General features: G+C 33.8%; 1 protein-coding gene across 5 annotated transcripts in view; it reads right to left on the bottom strand.

The window, feature by feature from the left end:
• Window positions 1-16825, bottom strand: part of PATJ (PATJ, crumbs cell polarity complex component) — a 289564-nt gene that overhangs the window by 113848 nt on the left and 158891 nt on the right. For all 5 annotated transcript variants that reach the window (XM_015595195.2, XM_006919265.3, XM_015595198.2 and 2 more), the window contains one exon: window positions 10685-10881. In XM_015595195.2, coding sequence (XP_015450681.1) covers window positions 10685-10881 — 197 coding nt within the window. The remainder of the gene's footprint in view (window positions 1-10684; window positions 10882-16825) is intronic.

Here is a 16825-nt window from a genome sequence, read left to right as displayed (position 1 = left end):
AGCTTCCGAGATCAGACCAGATCAGGCATGTTCAGGGTGGCAAGGCTGTAGATGCTTCCTCCCTCTTTAAATAACTCCTCAGCACCCAGTTCTAAACTCTGTACAGTGGTGAAGGCAGAGAAAGATCCAATTCAAGTGTTAACTTTAACAACTCTGCCCCATCAGAGTATAGTACTATTTCCTCAGTCTTTTCTTATGTATATATTTATGACAAATGTGTGAAGAGACAATGAAAAAAACTACACCTGTCAGGTTGGCGAAGGTCTGGTAATATCCAGTGTTTTTTAGATTTGGGGGAAATAACCTTTCTTACATACTGATAGTAGGGCGGAAAGATGATTTATTCCAACAATTGCACAAAGACATATACACCAGTATTTTTTAATATTACTTGAACTGACACAGAAAATGATATACCATTCAGTAAAAAATGTATATACAATATGATTTTGTGTACATTAACTATGAAATCTATATTTGCACAGAAGTATATGACTATGCAAGCAAGAAATGGGAAAAATGGTAAGTTGACAGTGGTTACTTCTGGAGCAGCATTACAAAGGTAAAAGAGGGAAGATTATTACTTATACCTGTACAATTAGAATTTTTTATGATTACATGTTACTTTAAAAACATGTAAAAAAAAGTGTAATCTCTGTTAAAAAAAGAGAAAAATAGCAGTAAGAAGCACTACCTTATGACATCTCAGTATGTTAGGAAATCAATCACAATTAAAACCTATTTGTTAACCTAATACTTTTGAATCATAGCCAGAAACATCAATATGGATAGGCGATATGATTTAGAAAGTCAAAATAATTTTAAATTATAATATTTAAATATTGTGCAAAATGTTGAGCCTTCAGCTGTGAAATCATCCTATTCTCCTGTCCTCGTTTTTCCAGCTACAGCTCCTAAGTCTAGGTCAATCCCACAATCTTGGCATTTAGAAGAGATGGATGGAGACAGACTCAAGTTAAAGGGCAGGAAGCACTATAGACTACGTAAAGATCTTTCCTTTCCCTTTTGTGGATTCAGGAACACATTCATTGCTACCTGTATTGGTTGTCAAAATTTCTAGTTCCATCACTGAGCACACCGTTTTATTTCATGCAATTGGTGTGGAATCTGAATTGAATAACAAATGGTTATATTTTCTACAATAAGTTTGCAGAGGTACTTGGTACTCTGTCAATGTTCTTCTAGGACAAAGGCAAATATTTACATCTAGATTCCTGACTAGATTCATATGATATATCAAACTAGGTAACTTTCAAAAAAGCACATCTAGGCTCCACCTTCAAATTCTCATCTAGTGGGCTGGGGTGAAAGGCTGTTATTTAGGCAAAGCTGTCCTATAATGCTGATATACAGCCTTGGTTGAGAGTAACTTATACAGTGAAAGAGATTTATTTGATAAAATTTTTGAGAAAAGATTTACAGCTTTTCTGTTCCCTAAAACAGAAACACCTTAGGCTAAATCACATACTGAAGCTTGAGAAGCAAAAATTTAGATTCCACAACCACAAAATATTAAGTTGAAAGGTTTTAAAAGATATTGAGTCCTCTTTCACTTTACAGTTAGAATACCAGAGAGATTAAGGAATTTATCTGAGGGAAATAATTAAATATATATCTGGTCACCCCAATAAATTTAATAAACAATTAAAACATATATCTGGTATTAGAAGCCATCTCTCTTATTAAAAATAGTACATTTTCAATAAATAATAACTAATATTTGTTTTTCTATTGTCTACTTTTGGATTTCGAGTTGATTATCTAAAGTTAAATATTTGAAAAAACTCTATACTGAGATGTCAAAGCTAAATAAGTATTTTATTTAGAAAAATAACAAAAATAATATCATGAATTTATGCCTAAACAGTTGTGTTAGGTCTTAAAAAATGTCTCTGGAAGTATACTGACTAAAATACATGAGCAAAAAAATGGAATGAGGGAAAAACATGTCCTTATTGAGGATTTATTTAAGTAACTCAGTGTAGCTGGATCACAGTGATAGAAGCTGGAATGGTAGGTTAAAGATATCTTTTGAAGGACTTTGAATATTATGGTAAGAAACCTAAATAGGTGCAGAAAAAGCATTTGACAGAATACAATGCTAAATTGTGATTTAAAAAACCCTCTTATCAAATTAGAAATGGAAGAGAAGTTCCTCAGTTTGATAAGGGGCACCTATAAAGAACCTACAGCTAAGATCTTATTTAATAATCTAACAATAAATGCCTTTCTTTGAGATGAGAAAGAGAAAAGACAGAAAGAGAGAGAGAGAGAGAGAAAGAGCAAGGAAGAGGAGAAGGAGGAGGAGGAGGAAGAAAAGATAAGCCATAAATTGTATAACTGATAAAGAACTAGTATCCTAAATATATAAAGAACTCTTACGTTTAATTCAATTATAAAAAGACAAACAACCTAATTTAAAATAAGGAGAAGACTTGAATGGACGCTCCACAAGAGAATATATCTGAATGGCTGCTTAACACAAGAAACTTGCTCAATGCCATCAATCGTCAGGAAAAAGTACGTTAAAACCACATGAGGAACCATTATACACCCGCCAGAGCAGTTGTGGAACAACCAGACTGCTCATACGCTGCTGGTGGGAATGTTTAATGGCCTAATCACTTGGGAAAAAGGGTTGCAGATTCTTTTAAGTTAAACACACAAATATCCTGTTTCCTAGTAATTTACCATTAATATGTACCCAAGAGAAAAGAAAATATTTGTCCTCAAAAAGGCCTGTCACACAAATGTTCATAGCAGGTTTATTCATTATAGTCAAAACTCTGGAAAAAAATCCAAATGTCCACCCACAGGTAAACTGATGAACAAACTGTGTTAGAGTGACACGGTGGAATACTACTCAGCAGCAAAAAGGAACAAAGTACTAATCCATGGAACAAACTACTAATCCATAGAACAACATAGATGAAACAGACATGCTGAGAAGGAAACTGCACACAAAAGAGTACAAACTGTATGATCCCATTTATATGAAGTTCAGAAAAGGAAAAATTAATCAAAAGTAAAAAGAAAAAAAATCAATACAGTAGTTGCCTCCCAGGATGGGGGTGGGAGGTTCCAATGGGAAAGGACATGAGAAGAGTGTTTGGGGAGACAAAAATGATAGATGGTAGAGTTGCATAGGTGTATATGGTTGTTAAAATTGTACAGATACGATCTGTGCATTTCATTTTATGTAAGTTTTGCCACACAAGACTATAAAAATGTTAACTGAGTAGGGATGGGTATATGGAGGTACAGATGATACATAAATGGCAGGCTGTTGGTAATTGTTGAAATATATGATGGCTACACAAAAGAATTTTATTATATTATCCATTTACTTTGTAGATGTTAAAAAATATCAATAAAGTATTTTTTGTTGTTGTTTAAGGAGGAAAAAACATATATGGGTGTATGTTTTCCTGATAGAACACTTCTTGATTTTTAATACTTAAGCTTCATAGAATTTACATCTCTAAATACAGTATTTTTCAGTAAACATTTATATAGGAAAAATTTATATCTACATTCTCAATATAAAATAAAAGATTTTAAATAAAATGTCGTGAGGGAAGTCCTGAGGTGTTTTCCAAGTACAGAATCACAAAGAGAGGTTTTGAATTGCACATTCAGTATCAAAAATTGGGATGTGCGGTTTGGATGTTGGTGGAGCTAAAAGAAAGCAAGTTATTGTATATGAAACAACTATGTGTTAGCTATACTACTACTTGGTGATTCTGCAGCGATATTAGGCACTTTACATCCTAATACGATTATGTGTTACCTAAATACAATTATTTTTATGGTATTTTAGCTATATTTTAGGAAAGGGGGAGGGGGTTGATTTGTAATGAATAATTTTTCCTGACTTAAAATAATGAGAAAAAAATAAAAATAAAATAAAATAATGAGAAATAGGCTCATGGTTACTGTTTTGGTGGAATGTCTGATTTTCATGTTGGATTACTGATTTTAAGCTCACCTCTTAAAAACTATAATTAAAACACACATATTCAACCACATTTGTGATGAGTTTAAGCAGTTGTTTGATATCGTCAGCAAGTCGAACTTGGAATAAGAATTTCATGAATACTTTTCTTTCAGTTTCATGCCTTAAAATTGTGAAATTACCATGACTCCAAATGTTCATTGTGCAAATAAAGCAAAATACAGAAATAAATTATAAGTTGAGGCAGATAGAAGGAAATCTTTCTCAATAACTTAAGAGCATGTCTTTCCAGACTGCATTTTAAGTGCAGTCACTATGATAGCAATGAGTAGAACTGGAAGGAAATGGGAAAGAAACTAGAAAAAAGAGGGAACAGAGGCCTGGAGAACTATCTCAAAGTTGTGTAAGACCCAAGAAAAAACTGCAGCAAAGAGAGGAGAGTCTCAAGAGGTACTGCTGAAAACCAATTATTCCTTCCAAAAGGCAAGTTTCTTTTTCAGCATACATTCCTATCCTTATTTTTTAATATTCTTTCCACATTAATCTAAGTTTCTTAGATTACCTTCATATTTACTTTCTGCTTTCATGACACTTTCTCTCCATGATTTTAAGATAATGTGGCTCACTGCACAGATCCCACATAAAGCTTTTGTAGAGCAATAACGAGGACTGCAATAATAAAAAATTAAATGTCATTCTTCCAGAAGATCAGTAAGAATATAGATATTTAGCTTAAATATTTCAGCAGCATAAAGACGATGACATGTGACTAATTCAAAACTCTTCCCCTAATAAGCCAGGGACAGAAACGAAAATGGCAGAAACAGAGCTCAAAGACTTCACTGCAAGAAACATGGAAAAAAGAACGAGGCTTCTCAATATAAGCTAGATTTTACATATATTTCTTGTAGCCTAAAAACAAAACTTTAGCTCTGTAATAGTGCTGAGGGGGAAAGCTCTTAAATTATGAAGTTCAAGAAGCTCTCAAATTGGGCAAGAACCACCTCAAAAAAATATTATTTTTCTTCTCAGGTTCTTGAGAAAGAGGTATAATTTCACCAACTGCATTCTTCTGTTAATGAATTCAAAGTGGCACTAAATTTTAAGATAAAAAGAGTAACATGGTATTGCATTATGACAAACTACCTCAGATATTTTAAACTAGTACTGTATTAACTGCATTAATCTAGATCTACCAAAACTACAAAATGATGAGAAATTCACTTTCCTTCTAGAATCATTATTAATCTAGAACTGAATAACTTAAGAACAAAGCCCTTAAGAGTCGGAAAAGCTAGTATTTGCATACTGATTCTGCTCCTTCATGTCTCAGTTTCCTTATATGTAACATAAGGATTAAAATAGCACCAACTTCTATTGGGTTTTTGTAAAAGTTAAGAGAGAGAATGAACAGCAAAAATTTAGCACTGCCTCAAAAATACGTTTTCTTAATGAGTACATCTTTTTGTAACTCAACCTGGATATAACACAATGGATTACTTAGGGAAGATAAGTTAGCAAGACAAAAAAAGCTATCAGTTACAAGATGGTAATGACCAGGGGGATTGCACTCTGAAGAAAGGAAAAATGTTGCACACATCACAGAGGTCCCATGTTTTGTGTGTGAGGCTGATCACTCAGCTAGCATCACATATTTCTGTTGACTTTTGAATTGTGAATTAGGTTGTAGACTATTTTAATAGTCACAAAATGGGGTGACTTTAGCTTTGTATATGGGAAGGTCATGTTCAGGACATTCTTTCTGTATTTATTTTTGCCAGGTCTGATCAACAAATTTTTTAACTGAGATATAGTAGACACATAATAAATCACGTATTTAAAATGTAAAATTTGATGTGTTTTGATACTCATGAAACCATTGCCACAATAAAAAAAATTGGTCAATTTATTTTTGCACTTTTAGCTATTATAAACCTATTTATGTTAATAAAACTGTAGGAAAATAATTTTATTGCAATTTCGAAATCCTTTACTTTCTGCTCATTAAACTAGTGTTTCTACAATGGGATATTTTAATACGTGAAGTCTCTTAGAGCATAATTATTGCATTAAGAAGTACACTTTATAAAATTACATCTATGTATGATAATAATCTAAAGAAGCCAATCTAAGATGACAGAGGCTTCTGACTGTAAGTTAGAAAGAATAGTATCTATGGATGCACAAATGGTAGTGATTTATTTACTATTGTTCTACGCTTCTAAATCACATCTAAGTCTTCTAAAAGATTTCAAAAATAATTCACTGGCAACCAGCAGAGAGTTAAGGATCAGCTGCTGGGACTGTTGAGGTGGTAAAGGCCCTTGGGTAAGAGTTACATCATGAAGCAGCTACATGTACCTGAGTCAGTCATTTAATTTTCATGGCTTCGATTTTTTTTTTCTATTATTAAATAAATACTACGAGACCATAGGGTCTGAGTTTACCTATAGTTGTATATCTTTATCCCTGGCAAATATGAGAAGTATTCATGCTTTTCATTTTTAACGATTCTTAAATAAACATATACACATGCAAAATAACAAGATTTAGTTTGGGCTATCTTGCAGGTAAACGTTACAAAGGGAATGTCCTTCTTCTATCTTGAAGGATGTGGGAGCCAGACAAGACACAGCTCTACATGCTAGCCCAATCAATTGTGCACTTCCTGTGCCACCCACGCTGTTCCTTCTGGCTGCTGCTGTAACCTGACAAATCACTCCAGTTCCCCGCACAGCACTATGGGCTCTCTCTTCCCACACTTGCACTGTAGGGAAGATTATAAATAAACCTTATGTTCATATGACAGCACCATGCCCGGGCCTGTGTATTTTCTAGGACTAATTGCTTAGGGAAAGCCAATACTCTAGTGCAAGTCTTATTCCAGTCTACATGGTAATTATATGCTAATACCTTTTGAAATCAATTCAGAACCCCATATTACTATCGCAGTAAAGGGCAAAGAAGCTGAGATTTAATCACATTGTCTTCTGGGGGCTTAATGTGAGATTTTTTTAAATACGTGAACTGGGCCATCGATTGACAGAACCTGCTGACTGCTTTTCCACTGTAACAATGCAGTCCCACAGCAACAAAACTGCTGGCGAATGTCATGCCAAAAATCAGTCACGGACAAGGCTCTAGTAGGGAGGCAGAGTTTCTGAATTCAAAGAAGCCACACGTTTGTTTGACAGGTCTGTTTTCTACTTCCTCTAAATTAGCCTCATCTTAAGACTTAAAAGAAGTCAGATCAACTATCTATAAAAGGAGACTGGGAGCAAAGTAATAACGACAGCAACAAAGCACTAATGAGAAATAATATGAGCAAATGGCGGAGTTGTAAAAAATAATCAAGACATGGATAACTTTACCTCGACTGAGGAGAGAAACCACAAAAACAAATGGAGTGTGGGTGGGTAAGCAAATGCACAGATGTGCTCTAACTTAGAAATCTAGTAAGTACACTCTAAAAGCCCACTGCAAATGCCTCCCTCCTACATAACGCAGTGTCCTTCTACCATCTAATACACTGCAATATCCAAAGAATAGCTATTGTAACACTGGCTTTAGCTTTCCTGGCACTCATTATTAAATCAATTTCTTATTCTCAGTTCAGAATCACACTGGATTTGATATCATGCTATACACAAATTCTTTACATGTCATAGAGAAAGGATTGAAATTTTTTCTCAGCTATAAAAAGAAACCAGGGAAATGCTTCCCACAGGAATATTTCCCCCCTGTCATCCCTGATCTAGAGCCAAAAGCCACATGAGAAGATGGGTTATAACTCCTTAAGAATCCAGTATGTGCATTTTTCATTCTCTCAGCTTTTCAAGATGATGCATGGAGCTACTGAGGAATAAGAAGATGGCTCCTCTCTGGGACATACTTTCAGAGACAAATGTATTAATATAAACAAACTAAAAAACTGAAATACACAAATCCACATAAAATATTATTTTATAAATAATATCATCTACAATTTATTAAAGTATTACTATGAGCCAGATATTGTGGCAAAGCTTGACATATCTTCTATCATTAATTCTCATAACGCCCTTTCAGGTTGATTGATGCTATACAATCCCTTGACTGTAAGCTGTATGAGGACAGGTATCGCGGATTTTGTTCACCAATAGAAAATCAGCACACTCTTCATATAGCGCCTCCAAATGACAGATGCACAGTAAGATACTTGCTGAATGAGTAAGTTCCATTTGCTAAAGGAGGTAACTGAGGGACAGAGAAGATAAATAAGTAGCCAAACATATGTGACTCTAGAATCTGTGTTCCGATATATTTTTATCTGTTTTTTTTTTTTTTAAAAACAAGAGAAATAGTGGTGAGTAGAGGGGGATTATCTTATTGTCATGTTTCATTGTCTTCCTCTTCCCATCTCTGAATGAAGATAAAAATGCTGAATAGCAACAAATGGGCCAAATTCAGAAAGTCAAAAGAATAGGAGAGGTCCAATATGGCAATTTGCTAATATTCTTTTTTACCCAGCAGAGCTTTTCCAGTCTCTAGCCTAGAAAACAGATATCTGAAGTTTCTGTCTGTGAGGGAGGAAATATGATCTAATTAATAGTCAACTATGTGCCACATACTGTGGTAAGCCCCTTCTAAAAATGCAACTAATAACTGAAAGAACTGGAATAAGTTAAAGTAGGTCTGCTAAGTCCAGTGCTCATTGGCGTATACAGTGTTGGCTATTGTTATGGCCTGTAAAACACCCTCATTACTCTGCAGGTGCAGCTCATTTGAACCCATATCTAACAAAATGTCAGACAGAAAAATAAAATACCAGTGCTCCTGTTAGTCTGGATCCTCTAGGCCATTCCTCTTGAGTCTTAATAAGTTAGAGAGAACAGAACTAGAAACTTCATGTTCCAAACTATAGCCTTTGGACTATTTCCATATATCATGCAAGATAGGAAATCTCTGTCTAGGTACACATATCACAACAAAGTGACTTAAGATACATGATGCCATAAAGACAGAGCATCATCAATCAGAATTCTCGAGGATCTAAACAAATGAGGTTTGGTTGAAGTACCATGGGGAACACAGTATATTTTGGTGGTTACAGCTTGGAGTCTGGCAAGCCTGGATTCTTACTGAAACTTAGTAACTGAGTTCTGTATCGTTAGGCAAGTTACTTATGAAGGTTTTTTAAATCCATAAAATGGAGATAATAATAGTACTAATCATATAGGGCTTTTAAAAATACTGAATACAAATGTGTGAGTGCATTTGTAGAGTGCCAGTAATAATTCGGTAAATTACCTTTTGCTTTCATTATTATTGCCACCACCATTACTTTAGTCTCATTTTGAAAGAAGTCCCTAAACATCAGCCAAAGGAAATAAACCTGAAGCAATGAAATATATTAGTTAATACATCCTGTCACCTTTTATTTAATTAACGATTGTGCTAGTAAGTGCTGCTACTGAATATGGGTCTCTTTCGTGAAGCTATATTACAAAGAACAAGAAAAGAAAAGTAATTCCAGAAGTGACTTCTTTGTGGAAATAGGTTCTAGATGGGGAGAAACTATCAGGGCTTGGAAAAAAGAAGTGACACTAATGGTTACAGTGTCTGAGCAGCTTTGGTTGTAGATATCATTAGGCACATCAGATTACAGATGACTGTGAATTCTAAGTCAGAGTCCGAAGAGGAAATCACAAAATCAGGAAGCCCTCATTTTAAGTAAGCAGTCTGACCCTCCATGCCTCTGTGATTTAGCTTCCTTTAATGTTCAAATGCTGAAGCATTTTATACAAGAAGCCTCAGAGCACACGGGTGAACAAAGATCTAAGAAGTCAAACTGCCCGATTTTGAATCCCAACACCATCATTTACTTGGTGACCTCATCAGTAACAGAGGTTGCAGTGTCTAATACCGAGTATACATTAGCCATTGTTGTTGTTATTACATTTTTCATTCTGAGGTGTAACAATCTTGTAATGTCTGTTTCTTCCTCTAGACTGTGAGCAATTTGAATGAAGGGAATGGATGTATTCATTCCTTTTTCTGTGTCTAGTCCCAAGAAAAATTATTAGCTGAGTGATTGAACAAACAAATGAATATCAAACTGAGATAAACTCAGAACAGAAACCCTGATTTTAAGTTTAAGAAAATAAAAATAACCTTTCAGTTTATTGATGAAATCGTCTAGACAGTAATTAATAGAGGATCAGTCATCTCCTTAGCTTCTCTTACCTCTATCCTTTTCCTAAATAAGGAACTTATATGGCCTTAACCCACATCACCAACTTTACTGATATTAACTATTCCTTGACAATCAGATCACAGGTTTCAATGGCTTAACATCTTCCTCAAAACTAAACGACAATAACAAAAACAAATGTCATACTTATAGTTAATTCAAAACCCAGAGAGTTTAGATAAATACTGATATTAGATTAATAATCAAATTAGTTTTGAGCTTTTTGAATAGACAGTACAAACAAGCCCTATTCTTTTAATATATTTCCATGAGATTTTACTTAAGGGTTCCTAAATTATTTTGAGAGATTAATTTTTACTCAGTATGATTTTTGTTCTCGCTTTGAAAAATGATTTTAAAGTTTTAAAAAATATTATTCGTCAACATTCTTTCCCTTCACCTCATTTTACTGTACACTATCTCCTGTACTCTTTCACCTCACCAGAAAAGAAATAAAAAGCATATATGCCCCTCACCTCTAATAGTTCATCTCCAATACGTATTCGTCCATCTGTGGCAGCGGGTCCTTCTGGGTTAATTCCCACCACAAAGATACTCATGCGTGACCTGTCTTTGTTACCAGCAAGGCTGAGTCCAAGGCCATTCTTATCCTTTTCTAGTTCAATAATGTGCAATTCTCCAGGCAGATCTGCATATCTTTGCCTGATTTTCTCTATTTAAAAGAAAAAAAAAAAAAGATAAAAAGAAAATTAAATGAAGTAGTTCAATCTGTATTACAGAGATGTCAGCATTTCCCCATCCTTACTGTGGTTCCTCTACAATGAATGATTCTGTTTTGAGAAAGAAGTATTTGAGGTTATTCATAGCTTTATGTAGAGGTTACTGTTAAGAATTAGTTTATCTCCATCTAAGAAAGTTAGTTCATCCATTAAACCTTCCTGATTGTTCTGGTTCACACTGACCCAGACTTTCCATGCATTATTTTTTTACTTAAGACATTCAAAACAACGTGGTAGAAACCTTGGCTTTCCTGTATCCCCTCTGGAAAAAAAGGGGGTGGCACAGAGGAGACTATTTACTGAGCACCAGCTATGTGCCAATCACAAAGTTTGGTCCTCAAGGTATCATGCTGAACAAAACAGACATGGTTTCTATTTTCATGGACTTGCAGTTCAGTAGAAAAGAAAATCAACAATTAATACTAAATAATTACATTTATTTAAAGTATTCAAAGCCTACAAAATAATATCGTGCAGTATGTAAGTAAAAACAAGAGGAATTAAGAATGTTAGTTTAGCTGTCAGCTCTGAATTCAATCCGCAAATCTACCACTTACTCAATATCCAATAATTAATACATTATTTATCTCTATGACATTCTACTTCATCTGTAAAACAGGCATTGAATTATCTACTTCATGGATACGGAAAAATGAACTAAAATTCACATTAAAGAACTTAAAAGCTCATGACTTATATGTATTCTATAACTTTTTAATTCAGTCTTCTGTTTCACCTGCTACCTCCATTTTATGGCCTATATTACCTGTTTTAGGATTTGGCTGGCTATGTTTCACTCGTGTTCGTTCTGTGCAACAAAAATCACACTGGGAGATCAGTGTGGGAAACAAGAGTGCTTTAAACATGTTTTGTGCCCCGCACAGCACCAGCTCAGTCCAGGTGCATTGCCAGGGCTAAAAGGCTGGATGACTACTACTATAGTTCTGATGCAAACATCTCATCAGCAGAGTAACAACTTACTATATTGTGGCTGTCCTGGAACTCTCTATTCTCAGTCTAATGCTTGACTTAGATCATGTTCACTGTCCTTCGGAGGAAACCTTGCAAACTGAAAGCTTAACTCAAATAATTATCTTTAGGAAGAGGGCGAAGGGAAGACAGTCTAGTCTGGTGTATTGCTTTATCAGACTAAACAATACTGCCATATAAGAGAGTAAATTTAAGAAAATACAGTAAAATAAAGGACTTGCAATGTAACAAAACTGTCCTCTATGCAGGAAAAAAATAAGTCATATTAACATTGAAGTAAATAAGCTCAAAGTATTTTTGTTGGTCAACACTAAGAGGAAGACCCTATGCAGGTACTATAACGAACAGAGACATACAAGACATGTTACCCTCAAGCTGCTCACACAGTAACACAATAGAAGCAAAGAAATATTAAACTCCAGTTATTTAAATAGAAATTCCAACCACCACAAGTGCTGGGCAATGAATAAATATTAATTTATTAGTGAATTAAGATAGTGTATAAATACTAAATTAATTGTGGTAGCAATAATTGCTTTTAGGGTTCTAAGAACTGAAGAGATTTTATGGAAGAAACAGAATTTGAGAATTAAATAAAGTGTAGAATTTGGCTATGTAAAGAAGGGTCCTGGTAGGTGAAATGACAAGTGGAAAAGCATATATGCAGGTGGGGTGAAGAGGAGAATGCGAACCCATTTGGCTATGAATTAAAAATTCTTTAGGTTAGTGGGTGGACGATAAGAAAATAAGTACAAGGTTATAAGGTCAATTGATAGATTGTTTACAGAAATAATATATTCCAATTTATAAATTCTGCAGAAGTGCCTTGGGGTACCTAAAGTATGAGGTCTTAAGAGGACACCCTATTTGAGACCTCTTCCCAAGATTCAACAAAAGCAGCGATGCTTTCATCTGCCTTATTGGATTTATAGGGTAAGATGGTTAAGACATGTTAGTACAGCTAAGCAAGCAAAATAAAACAAAATTTTAACACATCCCTGTCAGAAAATAATAAAGCAGAAAAATATTTTTTAAAAAAAGATACTGAAGACTTTAAGAATACAATAAGCTCAAAGTATTAGATATAAGAAAAATTTTACATATCACAGACAGAAAATACACATTTTGGAGGAGGCAGAGCACACAGAACAATTACTGAAACAGTAATTGGGTCATAAAAGAAACTTCAGTAAATCTCAAAGAACCAATATCATACATTTTGTGTCTTTAAATACGTGCAATAAAACTATAAAAAACTATAAACTAAAAACAAAAAATAGCTTTAAAACTACCTTGTGTTTAGAAATAAATTAATGTTAGTAAAAAGCCCAAAATTTAAAATGGAAACAATATAGGAAATTAAGAAAGACAGTATTCACAATTGAATAAAAAACCACAATTCTAGAGGTCAAACTTAAAAGATATAGCTAAAGCAGAACTTAGAAGACTATTTATACTTTTGAATAACTTATCAGAAAACAAGAAAAGTTAAAAACTAATATGTTAAGCATTGTACCTAAGAAGGTGGAAAAAGAACCACTTAGCAAATTCAAAAATGTAAGAGAGAAAATAGCAAAGGGAATGTGTTAATGAAACAGAACTATCACCACCAAACCAAAAAAATATGTATATATGCAAAACAAATAAAAAACATTACAATAAAAATCAATAGAAGTAAAGTGTAGATCTTTGAAAACATTAATAAGACAGGCTCTGCAAAAACTGATCAAAGAAAAATATAGATATTACAATAGGCTAGTAATTATTAAAGAAACTGAAATGATCATCAAGGATATTTCCTTTCAAAAATACTCCAGTCCTAGATAGTTTTACATTTGAATTCTATCAGATTTAAAGTTATAATGAATTTTTATCCCATGTAAGCTGTTCCAGAACATGGAAAAATGTACAAAAAGTTATTCATCTCATTTTTTGAGGCTGGTATAATCCTGATTCTGATTTTAAAATAAAGACAAATCAAAAAAAGAAAATTGATCTTATTTAATTTATGATCATGGACATAAAAATCTTTAATTTAAATCAAGTGTATATTAAAAACATTTAATTTGACTTCTACGATATAGACAATATTTGACCATTTTCTGACATAAGAAAAGCAATTTCATATGACTCAATCTAAGCATACATTATGAAGAAGGCTGTATTCCAGGAATGCATGACAAATTATAATTTAGAGAGATAAGAACTATAATAAAAATACCACTGGCTGAAGTCCCCCATCTATTTTACTAAGTTATCAGGAAAACTATAGATATTCTAGATATATTCTATAGATATTCTAATATTCTAGAATATTATAGATATTCTAAGAAACTCTCAGTCTATTGGTCAGATATATCTTCCATGCATCATGCCAAAAACCTCATTAGTTGATATTTCCAATAATCCAGCATCCAACTTCTAACTATTTGCCTAAACACTAACAAATGAGTTATTCAGCTTTCCTTGATGTCTTATTTATTATTATCATCATCATCACCATTATTATTATTATTAGTTAAGGAAGAAGGAGATAAGCTCAACAGAATAAAAAGAGCAGAAAAGCAAATCCTAGACTAATGAAGAGCTGAACATATTGAATTGGTTAAGAAATTGTATTAATTTATTGAGGACCTGATAAGTTTCAGAAACTATGCTACATCTTTCAATAAAATTTCTTTTTTCATGCTAAAAATTACCCTATCAGGTAAGAATGATCACCTCTGCATCCTAGATGTGGGAAATAACATATTTAATGTTAACTAACTTGCCAAAGGTTACCCAGCTAGTAACATATAGTAAGGATACAAACCCAGTTTTGTCTGTCTATCTTCATAGTATTACATGAAAGTATCTTTTTAGATTTTTTATTTCTTTCTACTTTCCTATCCTAAATATATATACTCCATGAGGTTCCTTGTACATCCAGTTTACTGCTGTCTTCTGCACCTAAAACAATGCCTAGCAAATACTAGGTGATGAATATGTGCAATATAGGCCTGTCAAAAGCATACAAATGGTTTCTAAGGTCTTCTTCAATTACTATGCCATACTGTTGAGCCAATGCCCCAAACAATGCAACAAAAAGACTGAGACCTAAAAGCATTAGACACATAAAATGTTATAAAACAGAATACATTCTTTCAGTTATAAGAAGTAGAAGAATGGTTTCGTCTTTAGATTTGTATTCAAAAGTAACAAAATCCATTAGGACTACTAGAAAAACAAATTACTATACGTACATTATTTTTTTCATTGACTCTATTAAATAAACTACAGAAAAGCAAAAAGTTTATATTTATTACTTTTTTCAGTGCATCATAATACAGGAAGAGTAATAAGACAATAAAAGTGCCAAATGTTCTATAACACATATGCTCTTTAATCTTCAGTTAAATTTTTATTGTTAAGCTTTTCAGGCCTCAGAATTTGGGGTATCCTACAGTTTTATTTAGACTCATAACTAGAAGGGGCTTAAAAAATGACAGGTCCAATTCTTAAACAAATTAAATGCTATGTTTTCACCATATCATGGAATTAGAAACTTTTAATTCAGGCAAACCCAACCAAGAAATCAGGTAAAACTACTTTCTCTAAATGCACACCCCCTTCCACACACCCATACAATTTGGACTCCTGTATAAACAAAGAAATAAGACTTAAGAAATGAAGATCTTATATAAAGTTATGAAGCTAATTTATAGCTAGAAATTAAAGTCTTCTAATATGTAGTTCGAGTCCTCTATCAAATTATGTTAAATTTCTCCAATAACATTTAAAGAAATAAAAAAATGACTTCAAATTTCTCCTTCAATTAAAGAAGCTGTCTTTAGAGTTCTCATATTATAATACCCCCTTACATAAAAGAAACATTTCACAGGTCATCATGTCATTGAATCCTCCCCACACCTTCGTAAACACCTCCATTTGCAGGTGAGTGGACTGATACACAGAGAGGCCAGTGTTTGGGCCAGGTCTGCTGAATCCAAGTGCTGTGTTCTCTTCATCACACCATGGCTATCACTTAGACTGGTGGAATTTTTAATAATAAGAAGCTCCTTTAAAGGAGCTGAAACAATGGTTCTCAGGCCCCATATCCTTAGATAATTTACTAGGCTGGCTACCTAAAAATCACCCTTAAAGTCTATAAAACAGAATCATGTCTGGGCTCCACCAGCTGAGGTTCTGAGCCAATGAGTTTGGGGTAAAGTTTGGGAATGGGGTAAATTTCCCTTTGAAACAAGGTCCTTAGATGATTTTCATGTCCCGCTATATCTATAAATAACAGACTAATCTCCCAGGCAATGTAATTATTTTTTCTACAGTGATCATGATGACAGTCAACCATAAAGTTCACAGATACCAAAACAAAAGGCAGCCTCTAAATATGCCTTTCACAAAACTAATCTAATTTGGTGACTATTTCTGGCTCCACAATCATGATAACGATTAAGTAAGAAAGTTGTTTTGACTATACAATAGATTCCTTTAGAATCTCAATCTCAGTTTTCCTCCCTCTCTCTCCCACCCTCCCACAGATAGCTGCCTGCCTCTCTCAAATCTCAAAAGTTACTTGTAATGTCCATTACCAATTACTTCTATTCTGTAGGTATAATTAAAAGTGAAACTAGAATTTCAAAAAGGGAGAAGGAAAACAAAGTTACTGTGTGGGGGAAAGTAGAACCAAACTCTTATTTTTGAATAATCAAGACACAGCACGCCAGTTTAATTCAGAATTTAAGAACAAAATCACAGTAGAGCTCCTGTGTACAGCTGAGTCAGCACAAACTGTTCTGCAGCATCAGACATCTGGCTCCACCACAGGGGAACCCCATATTGCCTGGCATTTGCTCTAAGGGCTGCTGAGCGTTGTTTCCCAACCAGTGG

This window comes from Pteropus alecto, unplaced genomic scaffold (genome assembly GCF_000325575.1).
Source record: "Pteropus alecto unplaced genomic scaffold, ASM32557v1 scaffold25, whole genome shotgun sequence".
Taxonomy (NCBI): Eukaryota; Metazoa; Chordata; class Mammalia; order Chiroptera; family Pteropodidae; genus Pteropus; species Pteropus alecto.
Note: the sequence above shows the minus strand (reverse complement) of the source record. Positions and strands in the feature narration are given on the sequence as shown.